Source organism: Manacus vitellinus, unplaced genomic scaffold (assembly GCF_001715985.3).
Source record: "Manacus vitellinus isolate BGI_N305 unplaced genomic scaffold, ASM171598v3 scaffold_0_pilon, whole genome shotgun sequence".
NCBI classification, from domain to species: Eukaryota; Metazoa; Chordata; class Aves; order Passeriformes; family Pipridae; genus Manacus; species Manacus vitellinus.
Window position 1 is genome coordinate 40,867,357 of NW_021938789.1, and position 13,458 is coordinate 40,880,814.

At 45.0% G+C, this 13,458-nt stretch overlaps 2 protein-coding genes across 3 annotated transcripts; both read left to right on the forward strand.

Annotated features, from left to right (window-relative positions):
• The first annotated feature begins 17 nt into the window (after window positions 1–17).
• Window positions 18–4,127, forward strand: POMK (protein O-mannose kinase). Of its 2 annotated transcripts, XR_001920601.1 has the most exons (3): window positions 18–431; window positions 955–1,902; window positions 3,355–4,127. XR_001920601.1 is itself a non-coding variant. In XM_008933181.2 (2 exons), exons 1-2 carry the CDS (start codon window positions 144–146, stop codon window positions 1,726–1,728), a joined length of 1,062 nt encoding a protein of 353 aa, XP_008931429.1. In that variant the 5' UTR covers window positions 18–143; the 3' UTR covers window positions 1,729–4,127. The 2 variants fall into 2 exon arrangements, 1 of the variants encoding a protein (XP_008931429.1); XM_008933181.2 differs by having other exon boundaries at window positions 955–4,127.
• A 6,229-nt stretch (window positions 4,128–10,356) lies between these two features.
• SMIM19 (small integral membrane protein 19) lies at window positions 10,357–12,841 on the forward strand. Its single transcript, XM_029960913.1, is given in 3 exon segments — window positions 10,357–10,514; window positions 10,661–10,794; window positions 11,941–12,841. Coding segments are annotated over 3 exon segments (360 nt in total). The 3' UTR covers window positions 12,009–12,841.
• Window positions 12,842–13,458: the final 617 nt, after the last annotated feature.

Consider the following 13,458-nt stretch of genomic DNA (forward strand, 5'->3'; position numbering starts at 1 on the left):
GCAGGCTGCAGGCTCGGGGCGGAGGTGTCTGCGGGGCGGCTGGGCTGCCGGCGCTGAGAAAACTCCACAGGCGTCCATCCCCGGGCTGGGAAGAGGGTCCTGCTTAGCCTCCGTCTTTCACGGAGAATGCAGAGGGCAAGGCCATGGAAAAAAAACCGCACTTCGTTAGGAGAGAGTTTCTTCCCAGAGAGGTGTCGTCCATCTCGCTGGCGTTACTTCTTGTGGCCGTCCTGCTCCTTAATGTCCTTCTCTACCTCTACCTCAACAAGTTTTACAATTCTTTGGGACACACTGAAACGGACCCCAGCCTCTGCCCTTTTGGGCACTTCAAACTGGGATCAGTGAAAAATTGTTCCCCGTGGCTTTCCTGCGAGGCTATAAATAGGGAAGTCAGGAAACTCAAATGTGTTGGTGAAGGTGCTGTGAAAAAGGTGAGTTTGGTTTTCCTTTCTTCTCTCCTAGATAATGGGCTTTCACAGTTTGCTGGCTAATTAGTGCCCATACTGCTGTTATGACTATCCTCACAGCAGCTAATTACTGTAGACATCCAGGAGCATATGGCTACTGATAAGGTGAACTGAACAGGTAGGAGAGCATGACCTGGGCCACCTCTCTGATACCAAATGACTTCCAGTTACACGAGCAAAATCAAAGAAATCAGTGAAGTGCTTGTGGAGCATGGTACAATCATGGCAGAGTAAGGCTGTCTGTTTGGGTGATATGAAATAACTCACCTGCATTGCCCATTTCAAAGAAAACTTAGGAAATCGTGATGTAATTATGACATCGGTAAGGGCTTGCTGTGGCAGGTACATGGCCCTACCTAAGGCTGACTGTGCCTGGTAACTGCAATTTGCAGTTGTGACTAAACATCATAGTCAGAGGTCAGCAGCAGCTGGTAGCAGTTCATAGAAGGCTCTCCATGTGTCTTATGTGTCTCTTGTGCGTTCTCAGGTCTTTCTTTCTGAGTGGAAGGAAAACAAAGTGGTCCTTTCGCAGCTCACCAACTCAGAGCTGAAGGAGGACTTTCTCCATGGACTGAAGATGCTGAAAGCACTGCAGAGCAAGCACGTTGTCCGGCTGCTTGGCTACTGTGAGCAGCAGTTCACAATCCTCACCGAGTACCATCCTCTTGGCTCCCTGAGGGGTCTGAATGAAACTCTACACATTCCCAAATACAAGAGCATGAACACCTGGCATCACAGGTTGATGCTTGCTATAGACTATGTGAGTGTCATTCGTTACCTGCACAGCAGCCCTCTGGGCACCTTAGTGATGTGCGACTCGAATGACCTGGACAAGGTCCTCTCTCAGTATCTCCTGACAAGTGACTTTCACATCCTAGTGAATGATTTGGATGCTTTGCCTCTTGTGAACAGGAGTGCTGGCAGACTGGTGAAGTGCGGTCATCGGGAGCTCCAGGGTGAGTTTGTAGCTCCTGAGCAGCGTTGGCCCTATGGAGAAGATGTGCCATTCAAAGATGACCTCATGCCTCCTTATGATGAGAAAACAGACATCTGGAAAATCCCAGATGTCTCCAACTTTTTGTTGGGCCATGTTGAAGGAAGTGACATTGTACGACTGCATTTGTTTGACATCCATGCAGCATGTAAGAAGAAGGACCCGGTGGAACGACCTTCTGCCCGAGAGGTCTTAGACACCTACAGGAAAGTTTTAACTCTGCTTATTCGAGAGGCAGCCATGCCTGGTACTAGGGAAATGCTATAGTGAATCATGAGGCAAACAACATACTGAAGTTGATGTCCTTCCTATTTATGTAGATTATCTGAAGGGCGAAGCCTCTGTGCCCAGAACTCAGAAGAAAAGAACAACTGAACTCGTACCTTTTGATTAAAAAAAAATAAATCTACCCAATCCTAGAACTCTGCAAGCTTCCCATTGGTATGTTTAATCTATTATTGGAAGAGGAGGAGAGAGAGAAAATAAATTGTGTGGGTGCAGGGGAAATTTGTTCCTTAAAAAATAATAAGTACTCTTTTGCAACATTTACACAAAAAATATCTTGAAAAATAATTAAAAAAAATAAGTCCACCTCAATTGGTTGGCAGAGGATGGGGGAGCAGAGACCATGGCATGCCCCCCACAAGCTTTGTGCTAATTCCTGTGGCTTTGGCCCGTTTGTATCCACAAAGCCCTCATCCACTTTCCCATGGAGTAAAAACAGTGGTCACTCAGAAAGGAGTATCCCAGTTCACTTCAGATTTTGGTAAGCCTCAGTGCCAGAGCCCCAGTGGCAGTCTCTCCATGCTGGATGGGGAATAGGTTGTTTTTGGAGCCATATGGCCGTTGCTCTGTTGTCCCTGTATCCCACACCAGCAAGCATGTGGCTACTTTTGTAAGCAAGCAGATGATGCAGATCCTGAAGAGTCTGCTTACAGACATATGCTCTTGGTTTTCAAGCCTTTGTCCCTTGGTATTCTCAGATGGGCTCTTTAGAGACGAAGCTGTAAAACAGGAGTCTCTTGCTCTTTTTTAATCCACAGAAGTCCTGAACACTTTGGAAGAGAGCTGAAGCATATCTTTTTTTCATTCACTTATCCTTGCTGAGTGTCATCATGACTCAATGGAAGGGAGGAGAACAAGGAACTGAAAGAGAATGTGACTTCCTTCCATAGTAATGAGCATTAAACACAAGGTTTGGAAAAGAAAAGCCCTGTATTCAGGCATACAACTCTATTTGGTGTGAATTCAAAGAGCACTGAGCATAAAAAAAGACTGCTAAAAGGCAGCGTTGTTCGATGTGTTAGGAAAAGGCTTGTGGTACCTACATAGGTGTTACAGCCTGGTACCAACAGCTGGAGAGGAAGAATAATGATGCCTTAATCCAGCAGTAGGCTCAGTTTGATGGGACTGGGGTCTGGGATGCAATTGTCCTCTTGGTGAAAAAACAGGAATAGTGTGATTCAGAAATGTGGACTCTACCTTTGCGCACATGAGGAATTCCTGTGCTGTGGATGAGGTCTTTTAAGGATCTAAGGACCTGAGACCACTTGCGTGTTTTAACTTGTAAGCAGAGAAGTACATGGTCCTTTCTGCTGAAGACTTTGGTTCTATTCTTTTCTGTGCTGCTGTTTCTCTTCACCTAAACAAGCTGCATTATGACTGCACTGAGAACATGCAGTCAGTTCACATATATAATGTTCAAATCCTGGTACCAAAATTTTATTATAAATGGGAAAACTTTCCTGCAAATTAGTAAATTTGTACCTGATATCATACAATGCCCTCGGGAGCCCTTTAAAGGCTGCTGATTATGGCTTCCCCTCTGGACAGTCTGTTTCCTTGAATTAGCTGACTTTTGCCCTTTTTCACTTGTGCAGTCTTTCCTTGCAGCTTTCCTGCTCAGGTTGTCAGGAGGCAAATCTCAGAAGACAGCGTCTTCAAAAGAGAGTAGCGATTTTGGATGCTTCGGGTTTGTTTTGAACTTCGACTCAAAACACCTAAAAGAAGTCTGGGGAAAAAGAATGCTCTATCTGTTGTAAATGCATCATCCAGCCCATGAACTCTTGAGTTGTAATTATTAAGGCTAGAGTTCTACAGTTCCAGCATGAATCCAGGATGTGCAACAGCTGGAAGAGTGTCCTGTTACAGCTCCTCAAAGCCAGGGACCAAGCTTTGAAGGGCCAAGAGTCAAATCTTTTGCATGTTCCACCCACAATAACTTGTTACCTTTTGTTAGCTGTCATGTACACTTGAAAGGAAAATCAGCATCTGATGACTGTGAATAAACATCCCATTTGTTTGTTTATGAGAGTAGCAAGGACAGGCAAGAAGAACCTGCCAAGCTTCTTATGCTAGTCTCTCTCAGTTAAGACTAGCTTTTGTCAGGATTCTTTCTCTGTTGTGTGCTGTTGCACCTTACAAACAGCCATATTAGTTTCACAGAGTGAAAAAAGTGAGGACAGATTCTGCTGCTGAATAATCATCTTGCAGTGGAGATGACTCTCTCTGTTCCTGGATGAAATAATTACAAATGTTTTAAGAAAACATGTCTCCCTAAACATTCCCCCTGAGCAGTGGGTTCTCCACATGTCTCTTACCCATTCCATCTCCTGTGTGTTGTCCAGCATTGTATTTCATCAGGAATAAATTACATTTGTTCTGAATACAGCATTATGGAGCTGCAAAGTTTCTTTTTTTGGATGTTGGTTCTGTCTATGAGGAAACACTAGATGGCAGCATGAAGGTCAGTTTAGCTTTAGTTATTAGCAGTTGCAGCCTCTCATGCCCAAACATAGCCAGAATCTGCCCTTGAAGCCAGTATTTTCCTAACAAACTTCCATAAAGATCTCATTGGGTTTGCATTAGTGAGTTTAAAGTAGCGAGACAGATAGACATAAGGGGTGTTATAAGAGCCACACCTGCCAGTTGAAGGGGCTACCACCTCTAACTTGCTCATGGTATTTGTGTACTGTTTGCATGTCACCTCCTTCCAGTCTTTCGGTAAAATCACACATTTGTACCTTATGCATCTTTCTGTCCTTCCCTGCTAATCCCTTTTGCAATCTCAAGACTGCATGAATCCAGTCCTTCCCACAGTTCCAGCTTCTTTTCCCTTAAAGGGAAGAGACAAGGCCTCATGGAGAGGGGAGAAGGCAGGACGGCCCTGCGTGCTGTTGACTCCCCTCTTTCCAATTCTCTTTTCTGGGCATTCCAGTTTTTACCACCAATGACAGCCTTTGATAAATCTTTAGGGACTTTGCTGCCTCAGTGCGAGCAGCTCTTGTATGTCTAGTGGAAAACATCAAAAGAGGAAGGGCAGGAGGAGGCCTGTTCACAGCTGGAAGCCTGCAAGCCCTTCTCTCCTCATCCACTCCCCAGCCAGCTCTAGACCAGTGTATATGACTTTCCCTGCTAAGACCACTGCCACAGCTCTGCCTAACCTCAACAACAGCTGATGGCTTTTATCTCAGGCTCAGATCAAGGGTCCCACATTCCCTGTTCTTCCCACAAAAGATACTTCTCTGGGGATGGTTATTGCCATATTTCCTTTTGTATCCCCGTTTTTCCATCCCAAAAGTCCAGTCAAAGAAGCTGCACAAGGATGCAAAAGGAGAAGGACAGCTACTGGTGCTTATCTCCTTCAGAAAACTCCAGAGGAGGTTCCCCAAACCACCCAAGGTGATCAGTGTGAAGGTACATATGATCCCAGTCATTCCAGGTCTTTGGTTTGCTGTCATCACCAAGATAAAGGCCCTGGGTCTGGCCCCTCTCCAGAAACAGGATAACCCTTTTGCTGAGGTCAGTGCCTGTAACCACCTTGCCCTTCCCTTTCGGGCAATGCCTCCTCTGCCATCCCTGCAGCAATCCCACAGCATATCCTACCCACACTCACCCAACCAGCTACTAGACAACGAATCAAAGCAGAAACCACCTCCCAGACTCAAGAAGTAGCACCTGGTTCCTGGACTGAACTTTCCTGGGACACTACTGTGCCAGCAGTAGAGGAGACAGGGAGACCTAGGGCATGCTAGCTGAGCCTGCTGACAGGCTGGCTTCCAACTGTGTCAGGGCACCTGGATCCACTGCTGGTATGGTATGTTCTATTCTTGGTCCAGTGCTGTTGCCAGAAGAAAATTCCCAGTGGATTTACCAGTAAAGTTTAGCCTTTACCAGGTAGGTTACAGCTTACAGAATAGAAACCACCTGTCTTAGAGCAGAGTCCCACATTCAGTTCAAACCCACTGCTCCTGTCTCTTTCTTTTCAGAGTCATCCAAAGAACAGCACTCTCAAGGTTATTCTGTTTCCCTTTCCAAACCACCTGCTGGCTGCATGCTTCTAGGTGGGTCAAGTCTGATGTAGTATTTCCCATTTTGTGCAGTGGGTTTCAGACCACATCCTAAAAGCACTTCTATAACACTGAATCCTGTAAAGGTGAGCAGCCTACATGGCGACTCCTCTGTATGTTCGACACTGTCAGAGGTAAAGAGTAGTGCATGAATATCCACACCAGCTGCTATATGGGTCAGGGTAAATGCTGAGAAAATAAAATGGACACAATGTATTTAATTGAACATTTGTTTGATTTTTTTGAAGGATACTTTGAAAATCTTTGTTACTCTTCATTTAATACAGTGATAACTTTTAAATGTAGCAGAAGTTTATACTGCCACACAAACTTTTTGAAATTCTGTCACAAGCTCTAAAATAATATTTTCCTTTGGTGCCACATAAACAAAACATCAGATCATTATCTCTGTGAAACAGAGGCAGTGCTGTTTGCCAAATATAATTTGTGAGCTATTTGGCAGAATTTGCAACTGTAAACTGATTCTATCATTATGACTGTAATGTCTTACCAACAGTCAAGAGACCCTGGGAACAAGAAAAAAGTGGTTCTCAAGTTCTTCTAGCATGATATAATGTGTATATTTGTTGAGCCCAACCAAATAAATTATATGCTAGATGTGCTTTTAAAAAAGAAAAAGGATTGTGTGGGTTTTTTTAAATTGAGGTACTGTATATTTGAGATGACCACATGATTTCCAATAATTGTCAGTCTCTGTTCAGAAGTCTATAATCCAGTATTTATCAGGATTAAATGATGAATATATTTACATTAGAGTGATATTTATGTCTCAGCAATTTCTGATTCTGTTTAGCTCTGGGTAACTCAAAATCCATTAAAAATTATATATTTATATATAGACACACAAACAGATTCTTTGGCCATAATTTTCAAAAGACCAAGCTTACTGTTCCAGTTCACATTTTGGATATGAAGTAACTGGATTTTCATAACTGGTAACATTCAGTAGCTTTCAGTCAAATTTAAAGTAGTTGCTGGATGCTAACGACTTTTGGAAAGCAAATTCTTTCCCTGAAGAGCTGGAAGACCCTTTTCAGCAATTCTCTTGATAAATCTATGAGACCAAAGTAGGTACTTTTATCAAGTGCACTCTGTATTTCTTTGTGGAATGAACAAAGTTCCCACTTTTGTAGAAGTTGTAAGTTTTATGTGTTTTTCTCTCCAAGAGTTCGTTCCTGAGGTAGGGGGGCGGGAGGGGCAGGGTCTAACTCATCTGAAAACCCCAAGATTATTTGCCTGTAATGATGAAAATCTAGCAACTAAGCTTGGGGCTTCATTAAGTAAATTTAGCTTATGCCAATGCCACATATTATATATTATTAGTCTGGTGCCTATATGCTTCGGTCACAGGTTAGGATCCTGGAGGTCAGATGCTATAAAAGCACAGCACAAAATGACAGTCCTTTCCCTACAAGCAGCTTTAGTATAAGAAAATACAAAACAACTCATGTCTTCATGCATTAACAGCATACACAAGAATTGGTTATCCCTTCCCATACCATCCAAGCTACAAATAAATATGCTACATAATCTACACAGACAGGTCACACCATTTCTTGTACAGATAATGACAATTTCAAGGCCTGACTCTGCTCTGACCAAGTTCAACAGCAGCTTGCATTCCCATTTCTGAACGTGCTTTAGGAGCCTAAGATTGAAACAAAAGCCCAAGCTATAAGAGGAAATAACAGTGTACTAGGAGAAGATAACGTATAGGCTTAAGAGTCAACCAACTTTGCTATTTGAACCAGATTCTTCAAGGAAGTCATGCAGAAGGCCTGCACCCCCAGAATTCCTATTTCTACAGGCCAGTAAATGGAAGATCACCCCTTTTCCTCAGGTTTGCCAGGCTGACACACAGTGCAGTACCAGATGTGCTCCTCAGTCTAATCCTATCCTCCCCCCTGATTCACGTTTGCTAAATTCAGAGGAGTATGTGGGAGAAGAAACTCTGTCTCTGCCTGTCTTCTAGGCTGGGGGTGGGTGGATTATCTGAGACTTAAATCAAGCATTTCATTAAATCAAATGAACCAGGCACTTGCTGAGTGAGGTGAAGTCTGTTTTTGTGTGCTAGAGGCTGTAGAGAAAATCCCAGGACCTGAAGTCATGCTTTATGGATGCAGGCCTTGGTTTCCTCTGGATGGGAAGCTGCGTGCAGAGTCCTGAGGCATTCCAGCCCCTTCCTGAGTTGTCCAGAGCAACCTGTAGGGTTAATACAAAAATTGCTTTTAGTTACAGCTTAAATACAGCTTCTCTACACTTCATCCAAGGGAACCTGATCTCAGCTGAGGTCTAGAGATAGTAATGAAATATAAAGAGCCCCCAAGTTACTTATGTTTATTCTTTCCACTTTTCTTCCAAAGATGTGTAATACTTTCTTGTCAAGCCTGTTAGCAAAAAGGTTCAACAAACTAAAAAAGCAAACAAAAACCCTCAATTTCACAAGAAACTGTTTAAGATCCCTGTGAAACCATGCTTAATTAACTGTCTTTTGTCATGTTGCATAAGTGACTTTTTTTTTCTCTCTCTTAGTGGTTTCCACAGTTCTGTGCATGGGTGCCATCCCAACTTAATGACCTAGAATTATGTCTAATTGCTGGTCTATCCTTCTTTCCCACATCATGTGTGGCAAGGAACTTTTCTCATGACAACAATGCCTTAGTTTTTTTTTTTTTATTTTGTCATTTTCACTCATATCCTTTTATGTCCTGATCTGGGGCCTCTTAAAATGAATTTGTTTCATACATGAAAAGAGAAAGACTTGGCACATCTTACACTGAGAACGCAGCTCCCCCAAAAAGTTTTCCCAGGTTAGACATCTGTCAAGCAAGTGCCTTCCAAGCGAGGTGTCTTGACTCCTTCCACACAGTAAGGGGTCAGGGCATTTCCTGGACACAGGAGGTGTAATTCTGAATGTTTGACATAGGTTAGATAAATCATGCACTAAAAAATACTTGGTTTTTTCCCCCTTATTTTCTTGTAAAGCATGAAGACGAATAACTGCAACACAAGCACATATCCCAAATATGCATAAAGCAAATGGAGATGAACCATTTCCCTAGTGTCTACATTGTAATATATGTACTATCTGAAGGAAGATATGATAAAAGGAAGTATCAGGGCAGAGGTGGATAGAAAGAAGGGGAAGGGTATAGAGCATACCTAACCTCTCATGTGGTTCAAATATGTCACCTCAGGCAGTAGGGGAGGAAAAAAGTTTTTGTGTATGTGTGTGTTAGAACCATCCTAGTTTACCTGCATCTCATTGAGCAGTTCAGGCAACTTTTCAAGGTTCTAAACTGAAATGCTTGCTCTGCCAAAGCATTATCCTAGAATTGTGCTTTTTGGCATCAGGAGCATATGGAGCATAGGAGTAAGCTATGTTGCTCCATCATCTGAACATCCAGCAACTCCCACTTTGGCGTAGGGAAAGAAAAAAAAAAAGGCAAGACCTTTCAGAAAGCCCTGTTTCTATTTTGACAACCTAAACTGTCAAATTCAGTTCCTATGTGAAAAGCAAGAGCTTGTGACAATCTGAACCTCTTTTTCTCTCGACACCACGCACTGCAGAACTACATCCCACCATTCCACTGCCACTGCATGAGCTCCAGCCCAGGCAGGTGACTCCATGCCTGTGAGGCTCCCAGAGCTGCTGAATTCACAGTTCTTCTCGCTCCCCAAACCATCTGCTCCTTTATCCTCGAACACTGGCACCACAAAGGAGAAAGGACTTCTTATATCCCCTGTGCCCATATCCCTGGGAGAGAAGCAGACCCCTCTGTGTGTCCTATCCCCAGGGGTCCAGTAGCTGGGGGAGAAATGAAAGTTTGGGGAAGTGCCCCAGGGCCTCACAGATGGTATAGAAAAATTGGATTCTTTACCCAGTGTGCAACAAACAGATAATTACACACTCGAGAGAGACATTGATTATTCTCTCTACAACTACCTGAAAGGAGATTGTAGCCAGGGGGGCTTGGCCTCTTCTCCCAGGCAACCAGCAATAGGATGAGAGGACATAGTCTCAAGTTGCACCAGGGGAGGTTTAGGTTGGATATTAGGAGGAATTTCTTCACAGAAAAGGGTGATCAGACATTGGAATGGGCTGCCCACGGAGGTGGTGAGGTGGTGGAATCCCTGTCCCTGGAGATGTTTAAGGAAAGACTAGACATCTTAGTGACATGGTCTAATTGACATGGTGGTGTTCAGTCATAGGTTAGACTCGATGATTTCAGAGGTCTTTTCCAACCTAATTTATTCTGAGATTCTGTGATTTATTTCAGAGTCACACAAGCCCAGGTGCTTGGTGGTATCCCACGAATCAGGCACGCCAACTACCAAAACTTTTTACTGTTCATACAATTTTAGCAAACAGAGGCATTGATGTTACACAGTTAACGATTAGCATTAATTAGTATTAATTAGCATCGACGGCGCCCCTCGGGGCCCCCCGCGATGGTGCCTCACACCGCCCTGACGTCACTTCCCGGGGCGGCCGCAGGGCCGCCCCTGCCGGCCGCGCTCACCAATGGCGGCCGTGGCGGGGCCGGGGTGCGGGCGGCGGCGCGGCGGCTCATCGGCTGCGCTGGGCGCGGCGCGCCACGACTACTCGGTGCGACGAGGCGTGGAATAGGCAACCACGTGTAACCTGCCTGGTGGTCTGGCCACCCTCGCCCTGCTTGTCTAACGCGCTGCGGTGAGGGGAGGCCGGGCGGCGGGCGGGGCGGGCGGGGCGGGGGCTCCTGCGGGCAGCGGGGGCTCCCTGCGGGGGAAGCGGCCGCGCCGGCCCCACGTGCAAGGGGCACAGCTCTCACAGCCTTGCCCCCCAACCCCCGTCGCAGGAACAAGAGGAGAATTATGCGCATCTTCACCCTGCCCCCAGCCGCCGAGACGCCGCCCGAGCCCAACTTTTACGACAGCATGAAGAAGATCCGCCTGCGGCAGCAGCTGGAGATGTACTCCATCGGTAAGTCGGAGGGAAGAGGGGGTTCCCTCGGGCCTGTGGGCGCTACTGGGGTCCGTTCTTAAAGGGCTGGCCTCGAGCTTGCGATGCGGACAGCAGAGCAGAGCCGCGGCACCATGTGGGCAGGGTTTCTGCAGCAGCCAGGGCTGTAAGGACTGAGGTGTGAGGAAGTGTGGAGGGAGAGAGTGGCTGTGCAGTTCTCTGAAAGCAAATGTCAAAACGAATCCCATGTTTAACTTTGAAAGAGTCTGGAATGTCAGAATGTTGTCAAAACGTGGATGGATTTGTAGATGTTGAGAGGACTGCGGAATCATGAGTAACTCAACCACATATATTGAAAATAAATGAGAATTTTACTGTACCAACAAGTGTTGCCACACTCATCTTAATGTTGAAGGTCAGGATGGAGGCAGGAAAGAGCCCCTTGCCCTTCTTATTCCAGAGGCCCAATTCAGAGAAACACGTGGCCTTCCTTTACATCTGCCATATGTGCATACCTAGAGGTAATGTGGGAAAAAATACTTAATGAGCTGAAACCACCTTTTAAATGCAAAGATTGATATAAAGATTCTTAGACCAGGCCATTGCATTCTGTAGGAACAAGATAGGATGTTCTTCCTGTGTAGAGATGCCTGCTGTCATTTTTTGATGGTGCTTATACCACTGCACACAACTCTTTCATCTCCCTTTGCTTTGATAACCAGTTTAATTTTGAAGTCAATGTAATTGTTAGCTTGTGGCCTGTGTATTGTGGAGGAGATGAGCAATGTGGAGGTCAACCTTGTGACTAATGAGTTGTTCAGGTCATTTGTAATAGTACTTCTGAAGCCATAGTCTTTAATTTTACTTATTTTAATGAAAGGACCTGAATGGAATCATAGTTCCCTGCCATTTATTTACTGACATTTTGCTATGACCCTACTGTTCAGCATTTTCAAGGCCAAACACTAAAGGAGAGAAGTTCCAAATGGTGACTGGAACTTCCCCATGTGTGGCTGTGGTGAAACTACGTTCTCTGATATTAAGTCTCTTTCTATTGTCATATTTACACATATATATTTGCAGATATCTATACATGCATAAACATATATATATACATGTATAAAATAAATTATATAACTGGTGTTGATTGGTGTTTCTTTTTTTCAGCGAGGAAGTATGAACAGCAGCAGCAGCCACCAAAACAGACTGAAAGCGTACAGCTCTCAGTGGAATGAAGCCCACAATTATAGGAACTCAGGATATGTATCCAGTGCTGATTATAAGAGTCAGTGCGGAGCTATATTCAATGCCTCTTGATTGATACATATGTGTAGGCAAGGGGGAAAGGAAGGGGACTCTTCCTAAAACTTTGTTCTTAGTAGCTGTTTGCTGAGTCCTCGTGAGGTAAACTGAGTGCCTACTGAAAAATTCAGCATGAAGGTACCCAAAACAGGGCAGACCTGCTCAGAGAAGCCTCTGAGGGTAGAGAAGTGTAGTCTTACCAGTGATTAAATTATTTCTCTCTCTGCTAGCACTGTGGAAATCAGCACCTACCTTCTCTGGCAACAGCACCCTAGAGAAAGCAAGGCAGTATCTATCTGCCTGGAAACCCTTGTGTTCCTTGATAATGGATTGTTGAATTTGTTGAATGCAGTCAGTAAGTGTGAAGACACTGTGGCCTTACTGCCTGAAGGTGAACAGCTTTGAGAGCCCCGAGTGTCGCTGGTGGTAGTGCAAAAAGGTTCTGCTCTCTGTTTATTTGGAGGTTGCGTATGCAATACTGTGAACCTTTCCTGGAGAAACTTCGAGAAGTACACAGAGCTACACATCTAGATGACTCTTAAAGCCATTACTATAATGTTAATAGCAAAGGTGATTAGGTTAATTTAGTCAAATTGTTTTAAAGAATGGGTTTGTCTGTAAAAATCTGTATAAACAGGTCACAGCTTATCCAGGAGAGACTTCATGCTGCAGTTACTTTTTCTTTCTAGGTAAATCACAAAATCAGTCAATTTAAAGAATGCTGCGGAAATTACTTCTTAATAAAAGCATCTAATCATGATAACTACTTGAAAATGTATCATGCTGTAATTCCTAAGGTTACATGACTTGAGTTGGCCGAATGGTGAACAAACAGCGCAGAGTTGGGAGTGTAAATCCAGAGGTTTTTTCCTATTCCATGCTGAAATAAATATTAAGTGTTGAAGCAGTGGTGAGCAGCACTGAGGTTCCATTTGGATATCAGGAAACTTGGCTTTGTGCACCGAATCTTACTAGACTGAAATTATCTGTACTTTCGTGTCTGTAGGGACTGTAAAACATGAACTGGGCCGAACTGACAGTGGCAGAAGGTGTGCCCCATGAAAAGGCTCGTTTGGGTGAAGCATGGCCCGCTGTGACAGCTTTCTCACGTATCACCACGGGAAACAGCACCGGCGTCACTCCGCGGGGCCGGGGGGAGGTGGCCAAGGGGAGTGGGGAGGACGCGGGAGCCCCGGGGCTGCCGGTGCCATGTCCTTCCCACGTGCGAAGTCCGGCTCCGCACCTCCTCCCCGTCCCTCGGCGGGGTTTATGAGGCACAGAGAGCTCCCCGGTGCGCTCTGCCCTCATCCCCATCCACCCCCCGGAAGCGCCGCCGTCTCCTCTCCGCGCGACCTCACTTCCTCCCGCACTTCCGTCTCCGGG

Bases quoted from the DNA above. Each gene is read 5' to 3' on its own strand.
- POMK (XM_008933181.2), top strand. From the start codon at position 144: ATGGAAAAAAAACCGCACTTCGTTAGGAGAGAGTTTCTTCCCAGAGAG. The intron at 432-954 runs GTGAGTTTGGTT...GTGCGTTCTCAG, and splicing joins GTGAAGGTGCTGTGAAAAAG to GTCTTTCTTTCTGAGTGGAA.